The 22,847-nt window shown below is 36.0% G+C and overlaps 1 protein-coding gene across 2 annotated transcripts in view; it reads left to right on the forward strand.

Moving 5' to 3' along the window:
• The window catches only part of SKAP2 (src kinase associated phosphoprotein 2), a 317,205-nt gene that overhangs the window by 185,713 nt on the left and 108,645 nt on the right, over window positions 1-22,847 (forward strand). For both annotated transcript variants that reach the window (XM_058180970.1, XM_058180969.1), the window contains exons 5-6: window positions 143-168; window positions 18,860-18,967. In XM_058180970.1, coding sequence (XP_058036953.1) covers window positions 143-168; window positions 18,860-18,967 — 134 coding nt within the window. The remainder of the gene's footprint in view (window positions 1-142; window positions 169-18,859; window positions 18,968-22,847) is intronic.

A 22,847-nucleotide genomic window follows, 5' to 3' on the forward strand; every position in this document is an offset into this window, starting at 1 on the left:
TGAGGTAGTGATGCTCAAAGTGCCTTTCAATAATTAGTTGTGGGCTATCATTTTGTTAACCTGAAAAAACATGCACTGTTGTTTAGATTTGCAAACACTTACCGTATCCTTTTTCCCACCCCTTCTTTTTCCTTTTCTGCAGCTACCCACAAGAATTTCCCGAAATAGGTAAGAGTATATTTTTTCATTTGCATGTGACTTAAATATTTTTTAGTACTACTTAGCTTCCAAACTAAACTTAAGTACATTCAATCACCTTTTGAAAATTCAGACTCTGCACATATGGTATGGTTGAGTATGCTAGCTCCCCCTGCTGGAGAAAAGCATGGAAGGCTCTCCATTTCCTTTTTTAAAAATATACGTTTTCCTGCTTTTATAAAACAAAAGGGCACACTAACCAAGAACTAAAAATTGAGAGGGGAAAAAATTATTTCAGATGAAATCAATGGCTATTAGCATTGACAGTGGCTTAAAGTGCTTTTGAATATGAATTCTAAATTTAATGGAAGTGTTTAAAATATTGTTATGATGCTCTACTTACAGTTGGAAAAAAACTTCAAATGAAGTCTCTTGTAACAATTGATTATTCCTTTGCTGTACAAATACAGTGGAATCCTTAAGTCATGATATTGCCCAATTACAGAGATAATAGAAGCAGGGATATTGCATTTCTATCGGTGAATTTTCCAAGACATTTTACAAATCAGATTTTGATCCAGCAAAAGAAGTATGTTGCTTCTGGATGTGAATTTTAGTTTCCTCTTTTTATCTGGTTCTTAACATGCTTCTTTTGTATTTTTTGGCCCATGACTGCAAGTTTAAAAAACAGACAAAATAAAAACTGATGCATAAGATATGTCAAAAATATAAATGAGCTCACAAGCAAATTGTAGCAAATACCATAAATATTTTCTCGCAGAAAAGCTTTGCAACAACAACTTGCTATCACATTTGCAGAAATCATAGTTTTATTTTAGTAGTTTAAAGTTTCAGGACAAGAATTGAAATAATGGGAAGCTGAAATGTGATTTGCATATTATCTTCTAATGGATTTCTTGAAACAGACTTTATAATCTCATTAAAAATAGCCTGGTACAGTGGCCTGTTTTGAAGCTGAACCTGAGATGGCCCTTATTTTCATGATGCTAATTCATGAGGTCATGACCTGCAGCCTGTGAATGCTGGTATAAGGGTCACAGCATGAGGTCAAGAAAGCATCTGTAGAACTACAGTAGATTCTCCCCTCCCCTCCCACCAATAGGGCAACAGCCAGAAAGAGTAACATTTACTTATTTCATTTTATGTCAGAGTTTATAGGCCTGCCTTCAGACAGGATATTTTCAGGATGGCCTACAAAGTTCAGCTGCCAGTCTCCAAAATAACAACTTTGCTCCATTGTTTTGGGAATTTGTGTGTTCATTTTCAAAATTTTCAGAATTATCTCCAAGTATAGAGTGTATAGAGTGAATTTAGCTGCAAAAGGAGGAAAGCTTTCTGGTTTTCTAATCTAATCCAACATTTTTCAAAGTAGTGATTAAAAAGTAAATATTAATTAATATTTGCCTAAAGCCATTCCACAAATTGATCCCAAACCGAGGATAATTTTCATGTACAAGGATCAGATTGCCTATCCAGATAGGCTAATGAGATGCTGGTAGCAACATTTTTAAAAACATATCTTTTTAACTGCTAAGGACCATGAGGGCATAGCATCAGGAAAAGCAGTAGAGTTAGACTTAGGAGTGTGCAAAATGGTTTGAACTCAAAACTGGTCATACCAATTTTGTAGAGAAGTATCCTGATATATGTTTCTGAAGAGAGAAAAATGTTTCAAGCTTATATCGTCCTACCCTGATTTTAAAATAGATGTTTTTAGTTCAAAATGGCTTTCAACTTGGAATGCTTCTGTTTAATGCAATACATTAAATTTGGTTTTTTATATTTTAAAATTCAGAGAATTTTTAAAGTTGACATAATTTGAACATTCCCCACCCCACTCCTGGTTTGAATTCCTCTCACTTTTTATTTTCTTCTTCTTCTTTTTTTTAAAGAACCTGTGCTGTTCTTTTTGCTGCAGTGATGTCATCATGGGTATGGGAAAATGGGTAGTATTACAAAGACTGTCTGGTAATGCGTACTTAAATATCAGGTTGCCTTTCTATTCTATTGTAAGCATCTGCATAAAAGCATTCCTTCAAGCATGGATCTAACAGATCCTAAGCAGATAGTTATTAAGGTAGGCTCATTCATAAAATCTTATACATGAATATCCTAATTGCTTCCGGTGGGAAAGCTGTTAAACCTATGGAAGTTGGAGATGTTCCTGACCTACTAAATGGAATATATCACCTTATGTACAGAGAGTGTGTGAATTTATTACAGCTCATGGTTGTATTGTCATCCTGTTTCCTGGACCCATTACTCTTGCCCTTAGTATGTGAGTCAAGTGCTTTGCCATTTATGTGTTCTGTGTTATTCTTTTGTGCTTGGATTTTTTAGACTCTGGGTCCCTAGTATAGCTTTCAAGGACAATGGTCTACCTAACATATTATTTGATGGCCACCAAGTTTCTTTCACCACCTAATTCTAAGCCCCCCCGCCTTTTAATAAAAAAAGAATTGGAAGCTTCTATGCTGCAAATTCAAGCGTGTAGAAAATGTATTTCCCGAATAATTCCCAGAGCGATTCCTTATATATAAAATGGTGGGTAGCATCTAGTTGTACTTTATTTATATTATATTAGATGATGTTTTGTGATTGGCTACATTCTCCATGGGAACAATTTTGTGAGGGTGTATGCAACATGCTGCCAAAATTTCTTCGTTAAAACTAAGCTAGGTGATACTGAAGTTTGTCTTTTTTAACCTTAGTTATGTATCCTAAAGCATCTTGACTCTTTCTCTCTTTCTGTCTTCCTTTCTCACCCCCCTCTTTCACATACGTACACAAACACACACCCATTTACAAATATGCATATAGTTTTGTGTTTTGTGTGTATATATGTGTGTGTATTCTAGCAGGATGAAATCTAAGCCCCACGTTTGTTACTGATCAAATAAAATTCATAAATTTCTGCTCTGTAACAGCCTCTTTGGAGGCTGTTAACTTTCTTTCGGCCTGTCCTCTAGTTCGCTCTGAAGATTGTCTTGCTCATTAGACATATGTTCACTTACATTGTGAGTTTAAAAAAAGTCTTGTGTATTTTATTTTTAACTTTTTGCTTTGTGTTGAAAATTCTGTTAGGCAGCTTAAGTCCTCTGAAAGCAGTAAATCTAAAGGTTTTTATCATATGGAAATGCGATTGTTAGATCTTCTGAAACTAAAAAACCCCTGCTACTATTAGTTTTTTTGTAGATATTATTATCAATAAATCAATTATACTAATAAATGAGTGGAATGAAGAGTTAAAGGTTCTTATATGACCTAAGACCTTGAGAAACCTGTATGCAGGTCAAGAAGCAACAGTGAGAACTGGACACAGAACCTCTGATTGGTTCAAAATTGGGAAAGGAGTCCGGCAAGGCTGTATACTATCACCCTGCCTATTTAACTAATATACAGAACACATCATGAGAAAGGCGGGGCTAGATGAATCAAAAATTGGAATTAAGATTGCCAGAAGAAATATCAACAATCTCATATATACAAATGATACCACTCTAATGGCAGAAAGCGAAGAGGAACTAAAGAGTCTCTTGATGTGGGTAAAGGAGGAGAATGCAAAAGTTGGCTTGAAACTCAACATTAAGAAAACTAAAATCATGGCATCCAGCCCTCTCAATTCCTGGCAGATAGATGGTAAAGAAATGGAGGTAGTGACAGATTTTATTTTCCTGGGCTCCAAGATCACCACAGATGGGGACTGCAGCCAAGAAATTAAAAGACGCTTGCTCCTGGGGAAAGCTATGACAAATCTAGACACCGTACTAAAAAGCAGAGATATCACCTTGCCAACAAAAGTGCGTATAGTCAAGGCTATGGTTTTCCCAGTTGCAATGTATGGCTGTGAAGGTTGGACTATAAGAAAGGCTGAGCGCCAAAGAATTGAGGCCTTTGAACTCTGGTGCTGGAGAAGATTCCTGCGAGTCCCTTGGACTGCAAGGCGAACAAACAAGTCAGTTCTAGAGGAAATCAACCCTGACTGCTCTATAGAAGTCCAGATCCTGAAGATGAAACTGAAATACTTTGGCCACCTAATGAGAAAGAAGGACTCACTGGAGAAGAGCCTAATACTGGGAAAGATTGAGGGCAAGAGAAGAAGGGGACGACAGAGAATGAGGTGGCTGGATGGAGTCACTGAAGCAGTAGGCATGAGTTTAAATGGATTCCAGAGGATGATAGAGGACAGGAAGGCCTGGAGGAACGTTGTCCATGGGGTCGCGATGAGTCGGACACGACTTCGCAACTAACAACAACAACAATATGACCTAAACAATGGGAAAAGATCTTAAGTTCTATAGCAAGAGATTTGAAAAAAATTCTGATATACAAAAATATTTAGAATATATGGAACTCAATTATATTTATAGAAAAACAACATCAAAAACAGTATTTGTTGGAGATATAATAAGAATAATGCTTTTTTAAAACACATGTTTTTATAACATATACTTACTAAATTTTGGGGAAAAATAGTGGACTAGATAAATATGATTATGTGACAAAAACTAAAATTTTTAGAGGATAATATTTTCTTGAACTACATATCTAGTACATGCAATTTAAAATTTTAATTTAAAAATTCAGCAATGGACATACCAATACATGAATGTTTCAGATGAGTTCACCCTTGAGGCCTCCACACCCCCATATAATCATTGATATTTAAATTTGAATGGGTAAAGTTATATGAACTCTTAATCTTAACTTCAAAAGTTCTTAACTTGGTGCCTTCATATGACCTGGGTTACAAGTCCTAGAATTTCTGCCTGTATCTTCTGTCTAAATTAGTGTTTTCTAATCTTAGCAACTTTAAGATGTGTGGACTTTAGCTCAGAGAAATTGGAGTCCATATATTCTAAAGTTTCTGAGGGTGAGAAAAATTGCTCTAAACTGTTGGCAGATTATCTATCTATGTAGTACTAAAACTCACCTTGTCATGCCTTTTAACTGAGTGAAACAATGCATCATTGGGCAACAATTTTTGAATCAAGGTACTGCAAATAGATTAACTTATAGAATATATTCAATATCCAGGACTTATGATTCCTAAGGGAATGAAATTTGGGGAAATTGTGATTGCTTCAGTGCTATTTGCTGCTGCTGCAGTCATGTGATCTTCATTATAATGTTCTGTGACATTTTTTAGCCTGTCTTGCAATCCCTTGCTCCCTGCCCCATTCAGCATTGCCACTGCCTGCTGGAAAGGAATTTATGCTGCTCTCCCTGTGACCCAAACTGCCCCTATTGCATGTCTTCCCCAACTATGCTGCACCTCCTATGCACCTCCCTGACCTATGTCTAGTATGCCACTTAAGGAAAAGCATAGTATGCCTTTCCTTAAGTGTGTGGAACCCATTGCATGCCTGTATAAATGCTTCTTGAGCCAGACAACACCCTGTGTGTCTTTCGTGACCTGTATGGCATCCCCATATACCATTGCCAATCTGCGCTCCTCATGTGTGCTTTCCTAATGTAGCACCTCAGGAATCCCACATACCTCTCTGCTCCATCTTGCGCCTCCACACACTGTCCATGATTTTCATGGCATCTCTTGCATACTCCCAAGCACCCCAGCATCCTTCCTGTCCTACATTCCATTTACACATAATCTCCAACCAGCGCAGCACTTCTCACATATCCTGGTAACCCCATGCATTCTTTTTGAACCACACTATCCCATGATGCCTTATTTTGTTGTGGCTCCCTGGCTGCCACTGGAGCTGGTGGCAGACTCAAACGATGAGGAGGTTAGAGAGGAACTTGAACCAGTTCTGGAGTCTGGGGAAGGCTCTGACGGATGCTCTGCGTTGGATGCAGAGATAGAGTCAGGGCTGTCTGACATTTCCCAGCCACCGGAGAGGCAGCTGCCTTTGGAGGCTGATATGAGTGAGGAGAAATAACAGCTGGGGCCTGTTCCAGATGCACATATGCGCAGAGCAGTTAGGAGAGATGAACAACTGAGGACAAGGAGTCAACTCAGGAAGCAAAGCACACGTAGACACTGAATGGCCTTTCCCTGGCTGGGAAATAAATAGAAGGAAAGGGGAGTGGTTGTCACAGGAGACAACAGTTAGTATTTCTGAAGATTTTGTTCATTGTGTTTCATGCCATAAAGACTGCTTGCCAGAACTTAATTTGCAGCCTTTCAGCTGGGAGCTCATGGCCTTGCAATTATCGCAAGGAATGATAAGGTCTGTTACTGCAGTTAACTCCTTGCAGGACTATTGCCTGGACTTTTCGGTGGGTGAATGCAACTACACGCAATTCACAAGAGGTAAATAAAGAGGAGTCTGTTTTTTGCTTTTGCTAAGGCTGGGTCAGAACATATTTGATCCACACAGCCTCTCTTATCCATTAATGTCTATGCATCCTTGGCTTGCACCATCCCCTGTGTACACGATGTGACCTGTACTCCATTTCTCATGTACACTGATGTACCCTACTCAACTCACATCACCCACTTGAACACTCTCCCTGACCTGCATGGAATCTCTGACACATAACCAAACACTGTTCCCAACCCTCACAGCACTTCTCACACTCTCTGATGTAGCATTCATGCCCTGCGTACACATTGTTTCTTCCCCTATCTGGCAGCAGCCACTTACCTCCCGTGCTTCCCCGAAAATAGGACATGTACTGAAAATAAGGCCAAGCCTGATTTTTGGGGTGGGCGTAAATACACCCCATCTCCCAAAAATAAGCCCCAGTGACGGAGTGGGCATGGCCAGCACTTTTGGGAGAGAAGGCAAAGGGGAAGTGATCGCTTGCAAACTCCCACCCCGCTCCCACCTCTCCACTGGATGGCCCCTGGCAGCCCCAGATGCCCAAAGCCTACGCCTGCCCAGCTCCCTTTTCCACAGCACATGGCTCTTTATCAAGGGTGTGTGTGACATGTGGGCAGGGGAGAAGCAAAACACGTGGAGCGAGACGGGGCTCACTCCTCTTGCTGTCTCTTCTCTCCCCCTCGCCAGGGGCTGGGGAGACGCGCGTCTTACCTGCCTTGTAGCTCTGTAGCATGTCTTGCCGTTGCCTGTGTTTACCCTACAACATTGTAGGGTAAAATCAAACTTCTCACGAGTTCAAGAAGTTTGATTTTTTAAAAAACTGGCAAGCTTGGTTTTACCCTACAATGTGTTTCTCTGCAGCCAGTAGCAAGACACGCGACAGAGCTGCAAGACAAGTAAGGCGCGTGTCTCCCTGACCCCTGGTGAAGGGGGGAGAAGAGATGGCAAGAGGAGCGAGCCCCATCTTGCTCCAAGCATCTTGCTTGTCCCCTGCCCCACATCCCACCCCCCTCGATAAAGAGCCTGGTGCTATGGAAAAGGGAGCCGGGCAGGCGCAGGCTTTGGGCATCTGGCATTGCCGGGGACTGCCTGGTGGAGACGTGGGAGTGGGGTAGGAGTTTGGAGATGAGGCAGATGGATGGGAGGTGGGCAAGTGCCAAGAACGCTGGGGAGATTCCCACCTTTGGTTGCCCCAGCGAACAGCTGACAGCAGTGCAATCCAGCAGCAGTCATGAGATGGCCATGCTCACCTCCTCCTGCACCCCCAAAATAATAAGAACCCCTCAATAATAAGGCCAAGCCCTTATTTCGGGGTTCAAAAAATATAAGGCAGGGTCTTATTTCCAGGGAAACACGATATATGCTGGCCTTGTACTGACAACTTCCTGTTGGCTTCTCAATTGACATTCTCTCTGCAAGTTTCTCAGAAGGAAAGTAAATGTGGAAGCTAGCAGGAATTCTTGTGGACAGGGAAGGAGGGAGAGAGGAAAGGACAAAGGGAAGGGGAGGAGGAAAGGAAGTCCGTAAGGAAGGGAAAGGGAATTTGTCACTCAGATTGAGATCTATTAATGACTAATACTGTTGTTAAATTTATTGTGGTAATTACTTCTAGAACTCATTAAGATATCCAGATTCTTGAATTCAAATAAAGTTCAGCATTTCTTCTTGTCATCTAGGCCAACCTTTTTAACATGCTGTCTTCCAGAGGAGCTAGGGTTGCAACAAGTACTGACTGTCATTTCCTAGGACAATAATTGAAATGTATACAAATTTTGCCATTAGAGTGTGCATGTTTTATGTAAGGATATATGTGTGTGTAAGAATTTATTCATCAAAAATTCCACTAGTTTTTTCATAATTTAATAATTGAAGTATAGTAAATATTAATAAATGTTTTCTTGCAGTTTTTTTGACAAAAGGTAAATATTGGCACTATTTATTTTTTTTTGGAAGTCTCCGCGCAGATTATCTGCGCAAATCTTTTTATTCAAAAAGTTTTACAAAATTTTTTCCCTCCCTTTTCCCCCAACCCCCCTCCCTTCACTAATACCCTCCCCCCTCCCCCCTGGCTTCCCGGAACAAGCACAAGGTATAGTTAAAAATAAAACAAACATATGCTAAGAAAATTTTCTCCCAAAACTATTATACCAATTTTCCCTCTCTAGCTCTGACTTCTTCCTAACATAACCAAAATCCTTCAAAAAAATAAAAAATAAAAATAAAAATTAACAATTAACAGTAGTAAAATATATAAATCAATAGAGCAAATTAATCCTAAAGTATTTAAAACCAGCTAAAGCATAAAAATCCAATCCAATTCAAAAAATATGTCCCTTATAACTTCTATAACCATATAATTTTCCCCCCATGTCTTTCTTACATAAGATCTTTTGAGAATATTCTATTTAAAATTTAGTGCAACACCTTATAAAATTTCAATACAGAAAATTACAATATCTATTCAACTTTAGTCCTTCCTCATCAAAATTCAGTATAAATCCAAATATCTAGTCTTTTATGATAGATATAAAACATATAATCAACCCATTTCTTCAAGATCTTCCTCACAAATTGTCTTTCTGGGACACTAATATTTTTGTTAATATTTTAAAAAAACCTTGTTTCAAGGATAATACTTTTGTCTCTTGCCATTTTTTTTGATGCATTAATCTCTGTCTTTCCTTCATTACTCCTTTTAAAAAGTCAATCACAATATTTCCTAGTAATTCCTTATGTCCAAGAATCCAAAAATTACTGCGATATATTCCATCAGACCAAAAAGAGAGCTCTTGGGAAACATTAAGCTTTTGAGTCTTTTCCATTCGGGGAACAATCTCCTGTAGCACAAATTCAAGCATTTCATCCAAACTATTTAAAGAAAACTTCTTTACATCAACTTGTTTATTCACGATCATATCTTCATATTTATCCACTTTTATTTGTATCTCCTCCATTCCATTTTCCGAGTAATTGCACTGGTTAATTTGCTCCAAGCTCTCATCCAAAATGTTCCCATTTTTTATCAATTCGTATTTTTGAATAATTAAATATATACTTTCTGTGTAGTCCTGTATAAAGTCACGAATCCATTCTTCTGAAAGATCCTTCATGACAAAGTTCCTGCTGAGAATCCCCTTGTAAAGTACTTAAACAACGTAATATAATCCAACAGTCCACAGTCAAACACAATAAGATAAAATCTCCATTCAGTTTCGATTCAACAGCAAGGCTCCCTTTGATGTATTGCTCTGCTTTCAGTTTCTCTAAAACGCCATTTTAAACAATTAAAAGAAGGGGGGGGGGAATTTCTCTTTTTTTTAAAAAAAAGGGTGGAAGTCAGAAAATCAAAAATACTTGCAAACCAATAATTGTTCACTCATGCTTCTTCCGTCTGCTTTTAGGAATCCACAAAAAAAAATCAGTTGTTAGCAGAAGTGGACACCTTCCTCTTTTCCTGCTTTTTCAGGAGCGCAGTGAATACTGGAGGTTGGGGGAGGGTTCTAGGTGATTCGACCTTTCAGGACTTTGCATAACAAAAACAAAGCCCCTAGGGGAATCTACCACTATCCCCCCCCTTGCTCTTTCTCTCTCTTTCAACCAGAGAGGGAAATTAAGCCGGGAACAACTGTTATCACCGGCTTTTACCATATTCAATGCGGAGTGCCATAAATTAGCACCCAGCGAGAAAGGTGGCGCCACCCAGAAGCCTATATTGGCACTATTTTTGATTAAAATTATTTAGTATGGGAAGATTTTTTTTTCATGCAAAAAAGCAAAAATTCTTTGATAATTCCTTGATGCAAGATCAGTTTGAAGTCTTTATTGCGATAAATGCAAATTAAAGAGTAACTTTTATTCACAATGATTAGATATCTAGCTTCCTATATTAGAGCAATATCATTATCTATTGGATCAATAAGCAAATTTATTACAGAATAAATGTAAAAGTACTGTTTAATAAAGGAAGGCTTGCCACTGTGCAAGTGACTCAAAATATACTACTATCGAACATAAGATATCATATTGCAGAAGAAAAAATGTAGGAGCAGTATTATTTCCAGTAACCATTAACTGAGTTTAATTAATGAAACTTATAACAAAATATTCTGGGATAAATCAAAATGTTCTGGGGAAGATATTTTAATGAACATTAGCCCCTTAATTATCCTCTTGGCTACATTGTAGGAACACACGTGTGCTTTTTCTTTGTGTAACAACTTTTTATAAAGAATTATTTTTAAACTGATCATTAATTTTATGGCTACAGAAATGAGATGCAAAATTTATGCTGTTGTCATTGGCATAGGCTCAAGGCAGTACTGGTATTATGCATGATTATAATAGAATGGCTGCCTGCTAATGAGTCTGTAGACATTTCATTTGAACATGCGTTGCTTTTAGATGTGTGATTAGGCTGTAACACTTTCAGTTATGCGTACAAATTCTTTTGCATAGACTTACCTGATAGTCATTGTTCCTTAGAGTTCTCTTACATAGATAGTAATTAACATTTTCCTTTACTGATTTCTGTTGCCATTCCAAATACAAAGTTAGAATAAAATTTGTATTTCAGGTTGCTTGATGCAGTGATGCCACTGCATCACATGAAAGCATTCATAGCTTTTAAAACAGTGCTTTTTGAAAACTGCTAGACTGATCAATCTTTTTAAAATATGTGCAAAATTTGGCATTAAAGTTACTGTTATTCTGTTTTTACTGCATGTTTGAAGTGGCTAGAACAGGAGTTGGCAATTAATTTTCTCAAGGGGCCACATGAGAAACAGGGACTGTTGTGGAAGACTGTTGTGGAAGACTGTTGCATCCACTGCTCCCCTGTCTCTCCCCTCTACCTCCACTGCCATCCCATCCTGACACTAACACCGCTGCTGCCACAGGCTGGACAGAGACAGCCAAAAGGCTGGATGTAGCTCATGGACTGTAAAAAGTCGTGGTCTAAATCCACAAAGACAGGTAGTCTCTTTAATCTTATCTCTAAGGTGAAATCTTGAATATATTGTACAATATTCCAGTATTTTCCCCACAACATTCAGAATTAGTGTTTCTGATAAAAATCAGAATTAGATAATACCTGTATTTAAAATACCATAATTGCAATTAAATCCATCACAAATGCGATTGACAGTTTTGTAAAACAAATCAATTTGTTTTGTGACACTCATATGTAGACTCATCTGTCAAACACAGCCAAAAGGACTGCAGATCGGCTGCATGGTTTCTCAATGGCAGTACAGAGTAGTCCTTAATTTACGGCCACGACTGAGCCCAAAATTTATGTTGCTAAGGGAACATAATTTATGTTGCTAAAATTTATGTTGCTAAGGGACAAATTTGTTAGGTGAATTTTGCCCCATTTTATGATTTTTCTTGCCCCATTTGTTAACTGAATCATGCAATTATTAAATTCATAACTCGGTTGTTAAATGAATCTGGATTCCCCATTAATTTTGCTAGTCAGAAGGTCATAAAAGGGAATCACACAATTCTGGGACACTGCAACCATCATAAATGTAAGTCAGTGTCAAGCATCCAAATGTAAATCACATGACCATGGGAATGCTGCAACAGTCATGAGTGTGAAAAATGGTAATAAGTCACTTTTTTCAGTACTTTTGCAATTTTGAATGGTCACTAAATGAATTGTTGTAAATCAAGGACTATCTGTATGTCCACAAGCTGTTAAATTAACTTTATACAGCTATGAAGGAAATACTTCCTGTCACCCAAAATTGCTTCCCCCAAAACAAATAAAACAGAAAAATCTGGTTCTGCTTATGTGTGAAATAGCCTCCCTTTGGATTACTGGCCAACCACTGTGACCTGTTTCTCTTCAAAAAATGTTATATGTAGTCCCTATTATTCACCTTGATCTAAATTCAATAAAGGAATCCCCCACTCTAAAAATATATATATAAAACATTCAAAGGAACATTTTGTCCAACATTCTTTCATTCTCTAGATGTCCATATTTCCCTGGCCTCTGCTACAATTGTTCCCAACATATACTATTTAATATCATCCTTTCACTTAATTTAAAGCTTCTGTGTAGGCATCAAGACATGATCCAGGTTTCTGAAATGAAGACCGCTCTGAATTTAAGATGAAAACTCCTTGGAAAATTGGACAGAATAAGAGAATAGAAAGAATATTTTTTTAAAAATGTAAACACAGAATAAGCTTTCTCTTAGTTTTCACTATTTGTTCAGCTCTTGTTAGTTCAGGATATTGTTGGGGAGCTGTACATGAAATGAAAACTGTTCCTTGACCATTGTAAATATAAATATCTGGAACCTTGTCACCTATTTCTAAGCATTTATGGTTTTACAGATTTCAAACTCTGATTCCCCAGTTTTAACAAAAGCTGAATGCTGTAAGTGAAATTACATGCAATGGTTGCACTATTTGCTTATAGACTTGTGGTGGATAAGCATCTCACATTATAAAACACATATTTATAACTGCTTACAAAGCAAAATGATGCAAGTATTTAATCTGCCTGAAGGGGAATTTTTTTTGTATACCCTTGTCAAAATTGGAAACTTATATCTTTGAGCAAATGCCAGGTCTCTGATGCCTTAGCAGGACCTGCCGCCTGCCCTGAGATTTGTTTAATTAATTTTTTTGGCTGAATACTCCAAGCAGCACCAGGTGGCCAGATCTAGTCACTTTTTACATTTACTGCATTGCTTCCAAATGAGCACCGTCTAGGGGCATGGCAAAAAGTTAAGCAGGTGGCCCACACACAGCCTTTCATGATTGCCTCTGGAACTACCACAGTTTCTTGGAATGTTGTTGTCCCAGACGGGTAAATTTTTGTGACTCTGTAGTGCAGAAATATTCTTGAATGACTTGTTGACAAGGATCCCCAAACCAAGAGTCAGGCCCCTTTGTAATGATGACTAAAAGAACTAAGAATATCTGGCAGAGTCTGCTGTCCATACCTCTATAAATTTTTTACAATTTATGAAATGTCATAAAATATGCAAAGGATGCAAATGTGCTGATTGGTCATAAACATAGGAGTTCATGCTATTGGAAGTTTTCCTGCTGATCACATTAGAAATTATTTACTAAAGAGCTCTCTAAATAATATTGAGCTGCAATAGCAGATAATATTTAAAATCTTTAAGAAAGGTAAGAATACAATCTTTAAAATGCTTAAAAAAAGCTAGGAATACAATTAACTGTGACACAACTGTGCCTTCAAGCTGACAAAAAATATTGCCTGTTTCAAATAAGAAATAAAGAGGGAATAAGGCATAAGGAAGTAAGTATTGTTAAGCTAAAACTTTAGCAAATCAGACAAAGCCTGGGAAATCTTGCGTGGTGTTTTCCAAAGAAAGACAAGCACTGAATGGTTTAACTATCTGGAGGCAGTGAGTTCCACAGTGTAGCTGCTGGCAAAAAAGGTGAAGCATGCAACAATGTATACTGTCTTTACTTTAAGAAAGATGTTTTTAAATGATACAAGGCTCTGGATGTACTATAAAGATAAATGGAAGAAAAAAAATTAAACAATAACAACATGGTATGACTTTGAAAAGTAAGAAGTGGACCTTTTAAAGTAACTGTAGAAAAAAGGAGACAACCAGTAAGTAACCAGTATGAAATACAATTAGAATAAATATTTCTCAAGAAAGGAGTTTCAAAGAATTTGATTATATTGACTTGGATCTTTTATAGAAGTCAATTTACAGAAGACCAATAAATGTTTCCAATTTCATCTTCTTCCAATTACTCCCTTACTGTCTTCCACATTGTGAAGAGAGGTCTACTCTCTCCACAGTCTTTTGGAATGGATGTTTTCATGGGTGTCTTTGAATACGGAATTTTTTTCCTGAATTTACCAGGATATTACAAAAGGAAACCTGCTGAACACAAAGAAACTATGGGAACAGTTTTAGGCTTTTCTTAGGATCCAGGTATGATACATCCACACTAATTTGCATCACATAAAAAGGTATTGAAAGACCAGTGCTCTGACAGACGAGCACAATTCAAAGTGCATTGACAATGTCTCCTCGAATGGTGACAAAATGTTTGCAACCAAATTGCCAAGTTTGGAATAGCCCAATTAAAATGCAGATTTGGTAAAAGGTAGGAATCCCAAATTTTAGTTTGGACTAGTGAACATCTGAAATTGTAATCACTAGACTACTTCTGACCTCTTATTGGTCCCTATCAAGGGAATGTCTCTCCTTTTAATTCTACTTCCATGCTGTGTCCTAGGGAAGAATATTACCTCTATGCAACCCACAAAAATTTGAGTCACAAAGATAGATGTTAAGAAATTTGTAGTCTCGTAGCTACAAAATACAGATGCTCACTATAATTTGAACGAATATAGTGAGAAGTTGCAAGAAAGAGAGGCTTTTCAAAGCTATGATGGAAAGCTAGGTAGAACAGAATTTCGGAAATTCTTTCCAATTGTTAATAGTTCTGTTCTAAGTCACAGAGTAATCTCAGAATATGAGTGGAATTAAGGAGCTGGAAATATTTTAAACTATCTCTCCCATTGGGATGCATTGGTAGAATATTTCTGAAATGTGTTCCCATTTTATTCATTTTTTTAGTTAGAGTGCTGCTTAAAAGTTTGTGAATCCTTTCGAATTTTCTGAAAATATGACCTAAAATGTGATTTATTCTGCATACATGCCCTAACACTAGATACACACATAAGCAGATGAGTCAGAGTATTGTATTTGTTCAGGAGGCTCCTTATATACACAAGTCTATTTTTTTCTGGAGGACAGACCTGTTTTTAATTTTTTTTAAAAGAATGGTAACATTATCTACATGGAAATGCAGTTTAAACTTGATTTGGCCAACTGTGTGTCGCTGGTTGGGTCCCGGTTCATTACAGGATCCCCTCCTCCTTCCCCTCCCCCCCTCCAACTCTCAACCTGTTAACCAAGCTCTTGTTTGACCCAGGTCCACCATTCTTTCATTAGCTCAAGCCTGCCCCACCATATTTTAAAGTCAGCCATTTGGATTTTTCACTGCATGGATGGGAGAGAAGCTAAAGTTAGAAAAATGCATAAATTCTGCCCTTAAATTGTCCTGCAGTAAAGCTCTAAGCACAGGACTTCTTATAAGCCACAGTATTAAACCAGATAGAGTTTGCAAAGTATGGGGTTGGGTTTTTTTTTTTTTTCTAATCTGAAGATTGGAAGTATATTCATGAAAACAGCCATGGGGAAGAATCTATGGGTAGGACTAAGTATGAAGATGAAATAGTCTTTGCTGACTAATGTCTTATATCTAGGTGCGAAGATCCCAGAATTCTTATCCTAAAACTCTTAACACAAATGGTTAATTCTGAAAGCCTAATCTAGATGGGTTGTGTTAAATCAGAGAGCACTAGAATGCAATGTGAGTTAGATCTAGAGTTGAGATTATGAGAGGTTTACTTTTTGAAAATTGCCATTTGCAAAGGTGTTAGTGAGCTTTTACAGATGTGCTTTTCATTTGTGTATGTGTTTCTGTAAATAAATTTTGTTTTAAGAATGTATATTATTCTTTTTCCAGTAACAATTGTTGGATTGTGTTAAAAATCAATTAAAACAGTTGTCAAAGGATACAACAAATGAATGCATAACACTGATAAGGAAACACTAAAATCCCTGGAAAAATAGGTAGGAATGGAATTCTCCTCCCAGATATTGATAATTTATTCCATTGGGTGGACCTCACTGTGGAAACTGTTGAATTCATTGTTGTCAGACATATCTGGAGAACACCCACAAATACATATTAATGACCTAAATTGTGCAGGGAGGACTGTACAAGAATAGGCATTTCTGTAAGTGCTTGAGTTTGGGCTTAAACCATTTTATTTCTTGTAGTGCATGCAGCATTTCCAAATCTGAGAGGCTCCTGTGATGACGTGTCGTGGCTGCAGTTATGCAGTCTACAAGTTATAGCATAGCTGTATTATATGAGCCTCCACTTTTCTTTATTTGAAACTATTTTGATTTATGGAGTATCAACATGTATAAGCAGAACTCCTGTTCTTTTTTTGAAGTACTTGAAACAGTAGAAAGATTTTAGATTAATGAGACTTTTTAAAACATACAAGGACGTTGTAAACATTTAAAATATTTTCTTCATCAATATTCCTGCAAAACTTGAAGGAAAGAGGGTAGAAAAGACCTAGGAAGGCTATGGTGAAGACATAACATAAAACATTGGTTTTTGCAGTCTGATTCAGTTAGGCCGTTTTAGATGAAAAAGGAACTTGGATCATACGATTGAAAGACACAATATGCAAGTTCAGCACTACTATAGAAATTGAGTAGTATTATTATCTGAATCTTGTGAAATTACATACAAAGGACCAATGCTTTTTGAAGAAAAATTTGTGAAGAAGGAACTGTTATAGGTATTTCTTGTATTACAGCCATCCATTAGCAACTATTTAAAGTTAGAACTGCACTGAAATAAGTGCAGTCCTCAAACTTATGACTATTGCACCACCTTCATGGTCATGTGATGAAAACTCAGATGCTTAGCAAATGGCATTTATCTACAATGATTGCAGCACTCTGGGATCATGTGATCACCATTTGCAACCTTGCCAGCCAGCTTCCAAGGAACAAACAAAGTCAGTGGGGGAAATTAGATTTGCTAATGACTGCATCATTCATTCAACAACTGCAGTTATTCACTTAACAACTATGGCAAAAAAGGTTGTAGGGCATAACTCACTTAACTATCTTGTTTAGAAACATAAATTCTGATTTCCATTGTAGTCATAACACAAGAACTATCTGTAGCTCTTTTTTAAATTTAATTTGTGTTATATTCTTAACATACCCCAGTTCATTTTTTATTTATCATGACTTTGGTTGTGACACATTTTATTATTTGTATCATTTTTTAAGAAAGGAAATGTTTTGAAGAGATGGAGGTATCACAGAATTTAATCACTTATCAGAAATCAGTGGTTATTACATTGCCTTGTGTAATCTCTTTGTTTGGATAATAAGACTATAGCATACAAATGGCTTTTGGAAGCTATTCATATGATGGTGGTTGTGGCAAAAGTGCTGAGAACTGAACTTGAGTGGCATTACAATAGATGTAGATTGCATTGTTGTAAGTCGACAAAGCATCATATCACGCACATATAAATGCTTTATGATTTATTGAAAATTTAATGCTTAAGTCAGAAAAGTATATTAGCAGAATTATAAGTGGTGTGCCCATGTGATGTGCCCCATTGTGCTGGGCGGGAGAAGGAATTCCTAAAGCATGTATCGTATCAGCAAATATTTACTTCTCAGGCTAATAAAATATTTTTCCTTTCTTCTCTCCTTTTAAATTCATAATAGACATTTTATTGCAATTATTTTTCAATTGGATGAGGTATGGTAATTGAGAAAAGTATATTTTTGAAATTGTTGATAGAAGGATACAGTTGCTTTTTTAGGGTCTTGTTCTATACAATATTAGTTGAATGATTAGCTGCTCCAAACCCATCTTTTACAGTGGGTTAAATATTTTAATTCAAACCTGTACCTCTGTGAATTCAATCAAGTGGCTTAGTTCAGCTGTGAAAGTCAGGTTCAGCAAGTGTGATAATGCTTTTGCTTTCTTTGGCATGATTTGTTCAGCCAAAGGGACTGACTAAATAATCCAAGATTGTTCATGATATTTTAATGTTACGCCTGGAATGCAGCCCTTGGTTTATTGCCGTTCTCTTAACAAGCCAGTACGTTAAGCAGGATTTGTACTTGCCGGTAGTTTACAGCCTGTACATTTTTATTTTCATTCTTCAGCCTGAGTATTTCAGGGACTCTTGCTAGTAGTCTGGTAACATCCTTGCTTTTAAAATTGAGTTATAATTGCAAAATAGGCCTCTGAGTGTTGGAAATAACTGAAAGGGGCATATAGACAGCTTTTTGGTTTCTGTATTTCTGTATTTGTCAAGCTCCCCCTCTTCCAATAATACCCAAGGCAGTATATCCTTCTCCAGCACTATTTTTTTTCTTTTTTTCTTTTTTTTTAGAAATCCATTTCAACCATCTAGCATCTCTTTTATTTTTCCACTTTCTTTTTGAATTAGGAAGATTTTAACATAGAATGTTTTTTATCCTCACTGAAGGCATTGGAAATTATACCAGTTAAGTTTTGGAACTTTTGTTGGGAGCTAATTAGAAGGGGAAGCTCTGCCCAATGTTGTAAGTTCATGACGTATCCACTGTTTTGAAATTCAAGGTGCCCTTTATGCTAGCTGTCCTAAACTTGGCAAATATGGTATTCTGTAGCTAGAATTCTCAGCTACTGGAGATTGCCATCCCAAAATAACCAATTAGGAAAACTTTGCTGTCTGCATAATTTAAAACTGAAAGTCTCTGCTTTTAATCACTGATAATGTTTTATATGTGCAGGAGATCATGAAGATGGGGAAGAGAATGAACGCTCTTGTCCTGCTGCTCCTGACAGCCTCTCTCTATCATGTGACCGTTATGATAAAGAGGATGAAGGCCCTTCCGATGGTGAGTGACTTTTCTAAATCTCATCCTGAATAATTGTAATATTGTTGATAGTTTGGTTGGTTTCTAATCAACTGCATAAGAAGATTTTGTAGGATAATTTGAGAAAAGTAAATTCTCAGAAAGCTTAAGGCCCTGAAAAGTTTCTTACCTTTCCAAGCTTGTTAAGGAACTGAAGAGCACTCTCTAGTGGCAGAAAAAGCATGGTGAAATGATAATATTTGAAATGATATGCTTGCTTGTTTTGTGTTAAAATTAAAACACGTTCCTTAGATGTACTACATAAGCAGAGAAATCAGTAACTGAAATGTTTTTCTTCTTCTTGCAAATATAAAATAGGATAAATTCTTAAAAAAATTAAATAATTTATTCTTAAGATTTTTTCCAATTAATAAATTAGTGTAATAAATTCCAATTAATAATTATTGAACAATTATTTTTAAAAATTTAAACACTTTTCCCACCATTTTTAAAATAAAAATCATAATCAGTTATAGTTTTATTTTAAGGGAAAATAATACAGAAAATCATGGCTTACTATCTGTTACTAATGAGAATTGAGCAATGTCTGATAAATCACACATACATATAACTATCAATTTATATGAATTTGTTGCTCAAAAATTTAGATTTAGATTGGCAAATGAAGGTTAGGGGGAAATGGTGGTTTGCCATATACTGATCAAAATGTGTAATTCTGTTTCAATTGTTGAATAAAAATATGCATGATATGCTGCGTTTTATGTTATTCAGATTATTCCCTTTGGAATCATATATTGCATTTATGAGATAGAAAATTACACCTATTGCAGGATAGGGATAACTCAGATAGAGTGATAAACCTTCTAACAGTCAAGCAAGCAGGATATTTACATTCTTCGAATTCGGTCAATTGTATTTGTTAACAATAAAAGTTTTCCTGTTTTGAATCCACTTTTCTTTTTATATTCTAAGGGCCAGTTAAATATCAGGAATAAAATAGCCTTTTAAGGTGTTTTAAAAAAAATAAATGTATAATATTGGTATAATAGATTAGATGGAGTTTTAGACTTATTTTCCCCTGAAGACATTAGAGTATAAACCTTTGTCTTTAACTGACAAATCTGGTGCTTGTGTTCCATTCCCCGTGTTTTATGGCAGTGGACACATTCAACACATTGAATACATATACAAAGAAACAAGCATGAGAAATGATTTTTTCTTGTTTGTTTGAGACAAAAAAATAGACAACTGCTTTTGTTTATGAAAGTAAAAAGTTAATTGCTGAACAATGTTGAAGCCTGAGCCTTAAGTATTACCAATACAAATGCATTAACTATTAATTTTAAGAAGCTTCCAAATACTATTATTAAGCTATGTTAATTATATTAATCTAAATATTTTACTAGGTCTTTCATTTTGTAAAAAATCAACATTACTTATATTAACAAAATGCCTATTGAACAAGACAACAATTTTAAACTATTAAGTAGAAATGGAAATAAATGTTGAACAGAGAGATAAAGTTATCCATAATTAATTTGGGAAAGTAAAATAATTTTTGCTGAACATCTCATAGCTAACAGTGTTGGCCCCAGGCAAGCATTAGCAAAATTATATGTATATTTCTTGCACAGATCCTATAAAGTTAATGGAATTTACCCGAAGAGTATAATATTTAGGCTATTTATGTTTCTCCCACACCTCATAAATATTGATATTTAATCTTTATATAAGTTTTTACTGATGTCTGTCCAATAAATCACTAAGGTGTACTGTTAGCAGAGAAATTAATTCTATTTATAGCTTGGATTGTTCAGAAATAAATCCTCTTGAACACAATGGATATGTGGGTTTAAGATGAATTCTTTAATTCAGTCTTCCTTTTCTCTCAATTAAAAACCTTAAGGAAATTCACATTTTAACCATGTAAATCCTCTTTTGAATGTGGTAGTGGAAATTTGGAAGATTCTTTATGAAAGTATATATTTTCTCATATACAAAATATTTAAAAGTATAATATAGCCTTTATTGTCATTGAACATTATGTATACAATGAAATTGGTTAAAAGAGTTCCAGGTATTACATTTATAAGTTCTGTGGAAACATAAATTATTGATCTGTGTATCCAGATAAAAGTGATGGGCACTGTTGTTTTAAATAGAAACTTAGAAATTATAAGCAATCAGTGGCATCCTTGATTAAAAGATCAGTCATCTTTAGCTAAATCTTTCAGCAATATTTTTAAGATAGTGTCATAAATAAATATATTTTATTTATATATTTTATATAAATATATATATATATATATAGGTCTTTGGTTGTTCAGGTTTTTTCCCGTGTAAAATTGGAAGTGTCTTGGCGACGTTTCGACGAAGTCTCATTCGTCATCTTCAGGCTTCAGCTTCGTGCTTCTCGCTGAAGCCTGAAGATGACGAATGAGACTTCGTCGAAACGTCGCCAAGACACTTCCAATTTTACACGGGAGAAAACCCGAACAACCAAAGACCTATATACAAACACCCGTGAAAACCTCAGAAAACAAATATATATTTTATATATTTTATATATTTTAGCATTTTGTTCACAAGATAAAGATTGTATAAACAAACATCATTGTTTATAACTGTAGAGCTCTATATGCATATTTATTTATTTTTCAAATTTATAATGTAGGCCAACAAAATAAGTGACTATGACAGGTAGTCAACAAACTTAAGAACAATTACAAATAATAATTATTAATACTATTAAAATACTAATACTATTACTATTATACTATTATACTATTATACTATTACTAATACTAATACTATTAAAACATTAAAAGGTATAAAAATACATCTAATGACAATCACCCAATAGTACTATATTGAAAGATCTCCCATTCTTTATCTTGTAACAAATTATTTATTTGCCCCCTTCCCTCCCTAGTTCAAAAGTCCATTCAATTCCCCTATGGCTACCTAATTTTCCGGTTATTCCCCTCAAGCCATACGTGTTTTGATTTCTTTATGATTTATTAGGTACTGTAGAAAAGATGCATAAGTTACATCTTCTAATGAAATTCAAGCACACCTCAGTAATGCTTTGACTCAGTTGTCAGCAGCAATTAAATTTCTAGAAGGAAGAATAATACAGAGGCCCAGCTATCGTACAGAAATGAAAACAGAAAGAAGCTGTGAAGGTGAGAAAAAAAGTTGTGAAGAAGCTACCTCAAAATAAAACAAGATGTACAATTCTTGGCCAGCATACAGTTCCTGCCTGGCTCTTCTTTTATTGGCTAGTGGTCTGATTGATAGGAAAATCATAACTTGCTATATGCTAACAGGCAGAGTTCACTTGTAGGTTATTGTAAACTGATAAAGGCTTAGATGGAGGTTTGATTTTCACACTGAACCCGGCTGCACCAGATTAATGGAATTACAATGAGAAGCTGGACTAGTGCAGCTTTGTCAGAAAAACTGATGGAGATTCTATAGTCACGACTGCTCATTAATACAAGTTGTCTGAAAGGTGTAGAGGCTTTTCTGTACAAAAGGCTCAGGATAACTGATTTTTGAATAGAATTTTATTTATTTATTGATGACTAGTTTTCTTGTAAAACAAATTATGACCTCTTCTATAGTACAACAGTGTTGCACATTTGTTAATATATTTGTGGCAAGGAGTAGGCCTTGACCTGACAGTGTTCACCCTTGATAGAGTTGGAAATCAGAAGAACAGGAGCATATTGTTTTGAATATAAATCTTATGTGGCAAATATTACTTTAAAAAAAAAAAAGTTGAAATGTGAACCATTTGCAATTAATGTTTGATTTTAATTTGGAAAAGAATTAGGATACAGTAAAACCACTGGATTTTGTTTGTAGAAAGGTCATTCATACTACAATGCCGTTCATT

Source organism: Ahaetulla prasina, chromosome 4 (assembly GCF_028640845.1).
Source record: "Ahaetulla prasina isolate Xishuangbanna chromosome 4, ASM2864084v1, whole genome shotgun sequence".
In the NCBI taxonomy this organism is placed as follows: Eukaryota; Metazoa; Chordata; class Lepidosauria; order Squamata; family Colubridae; genus Ahaetulla; species Ahaetulla prasina.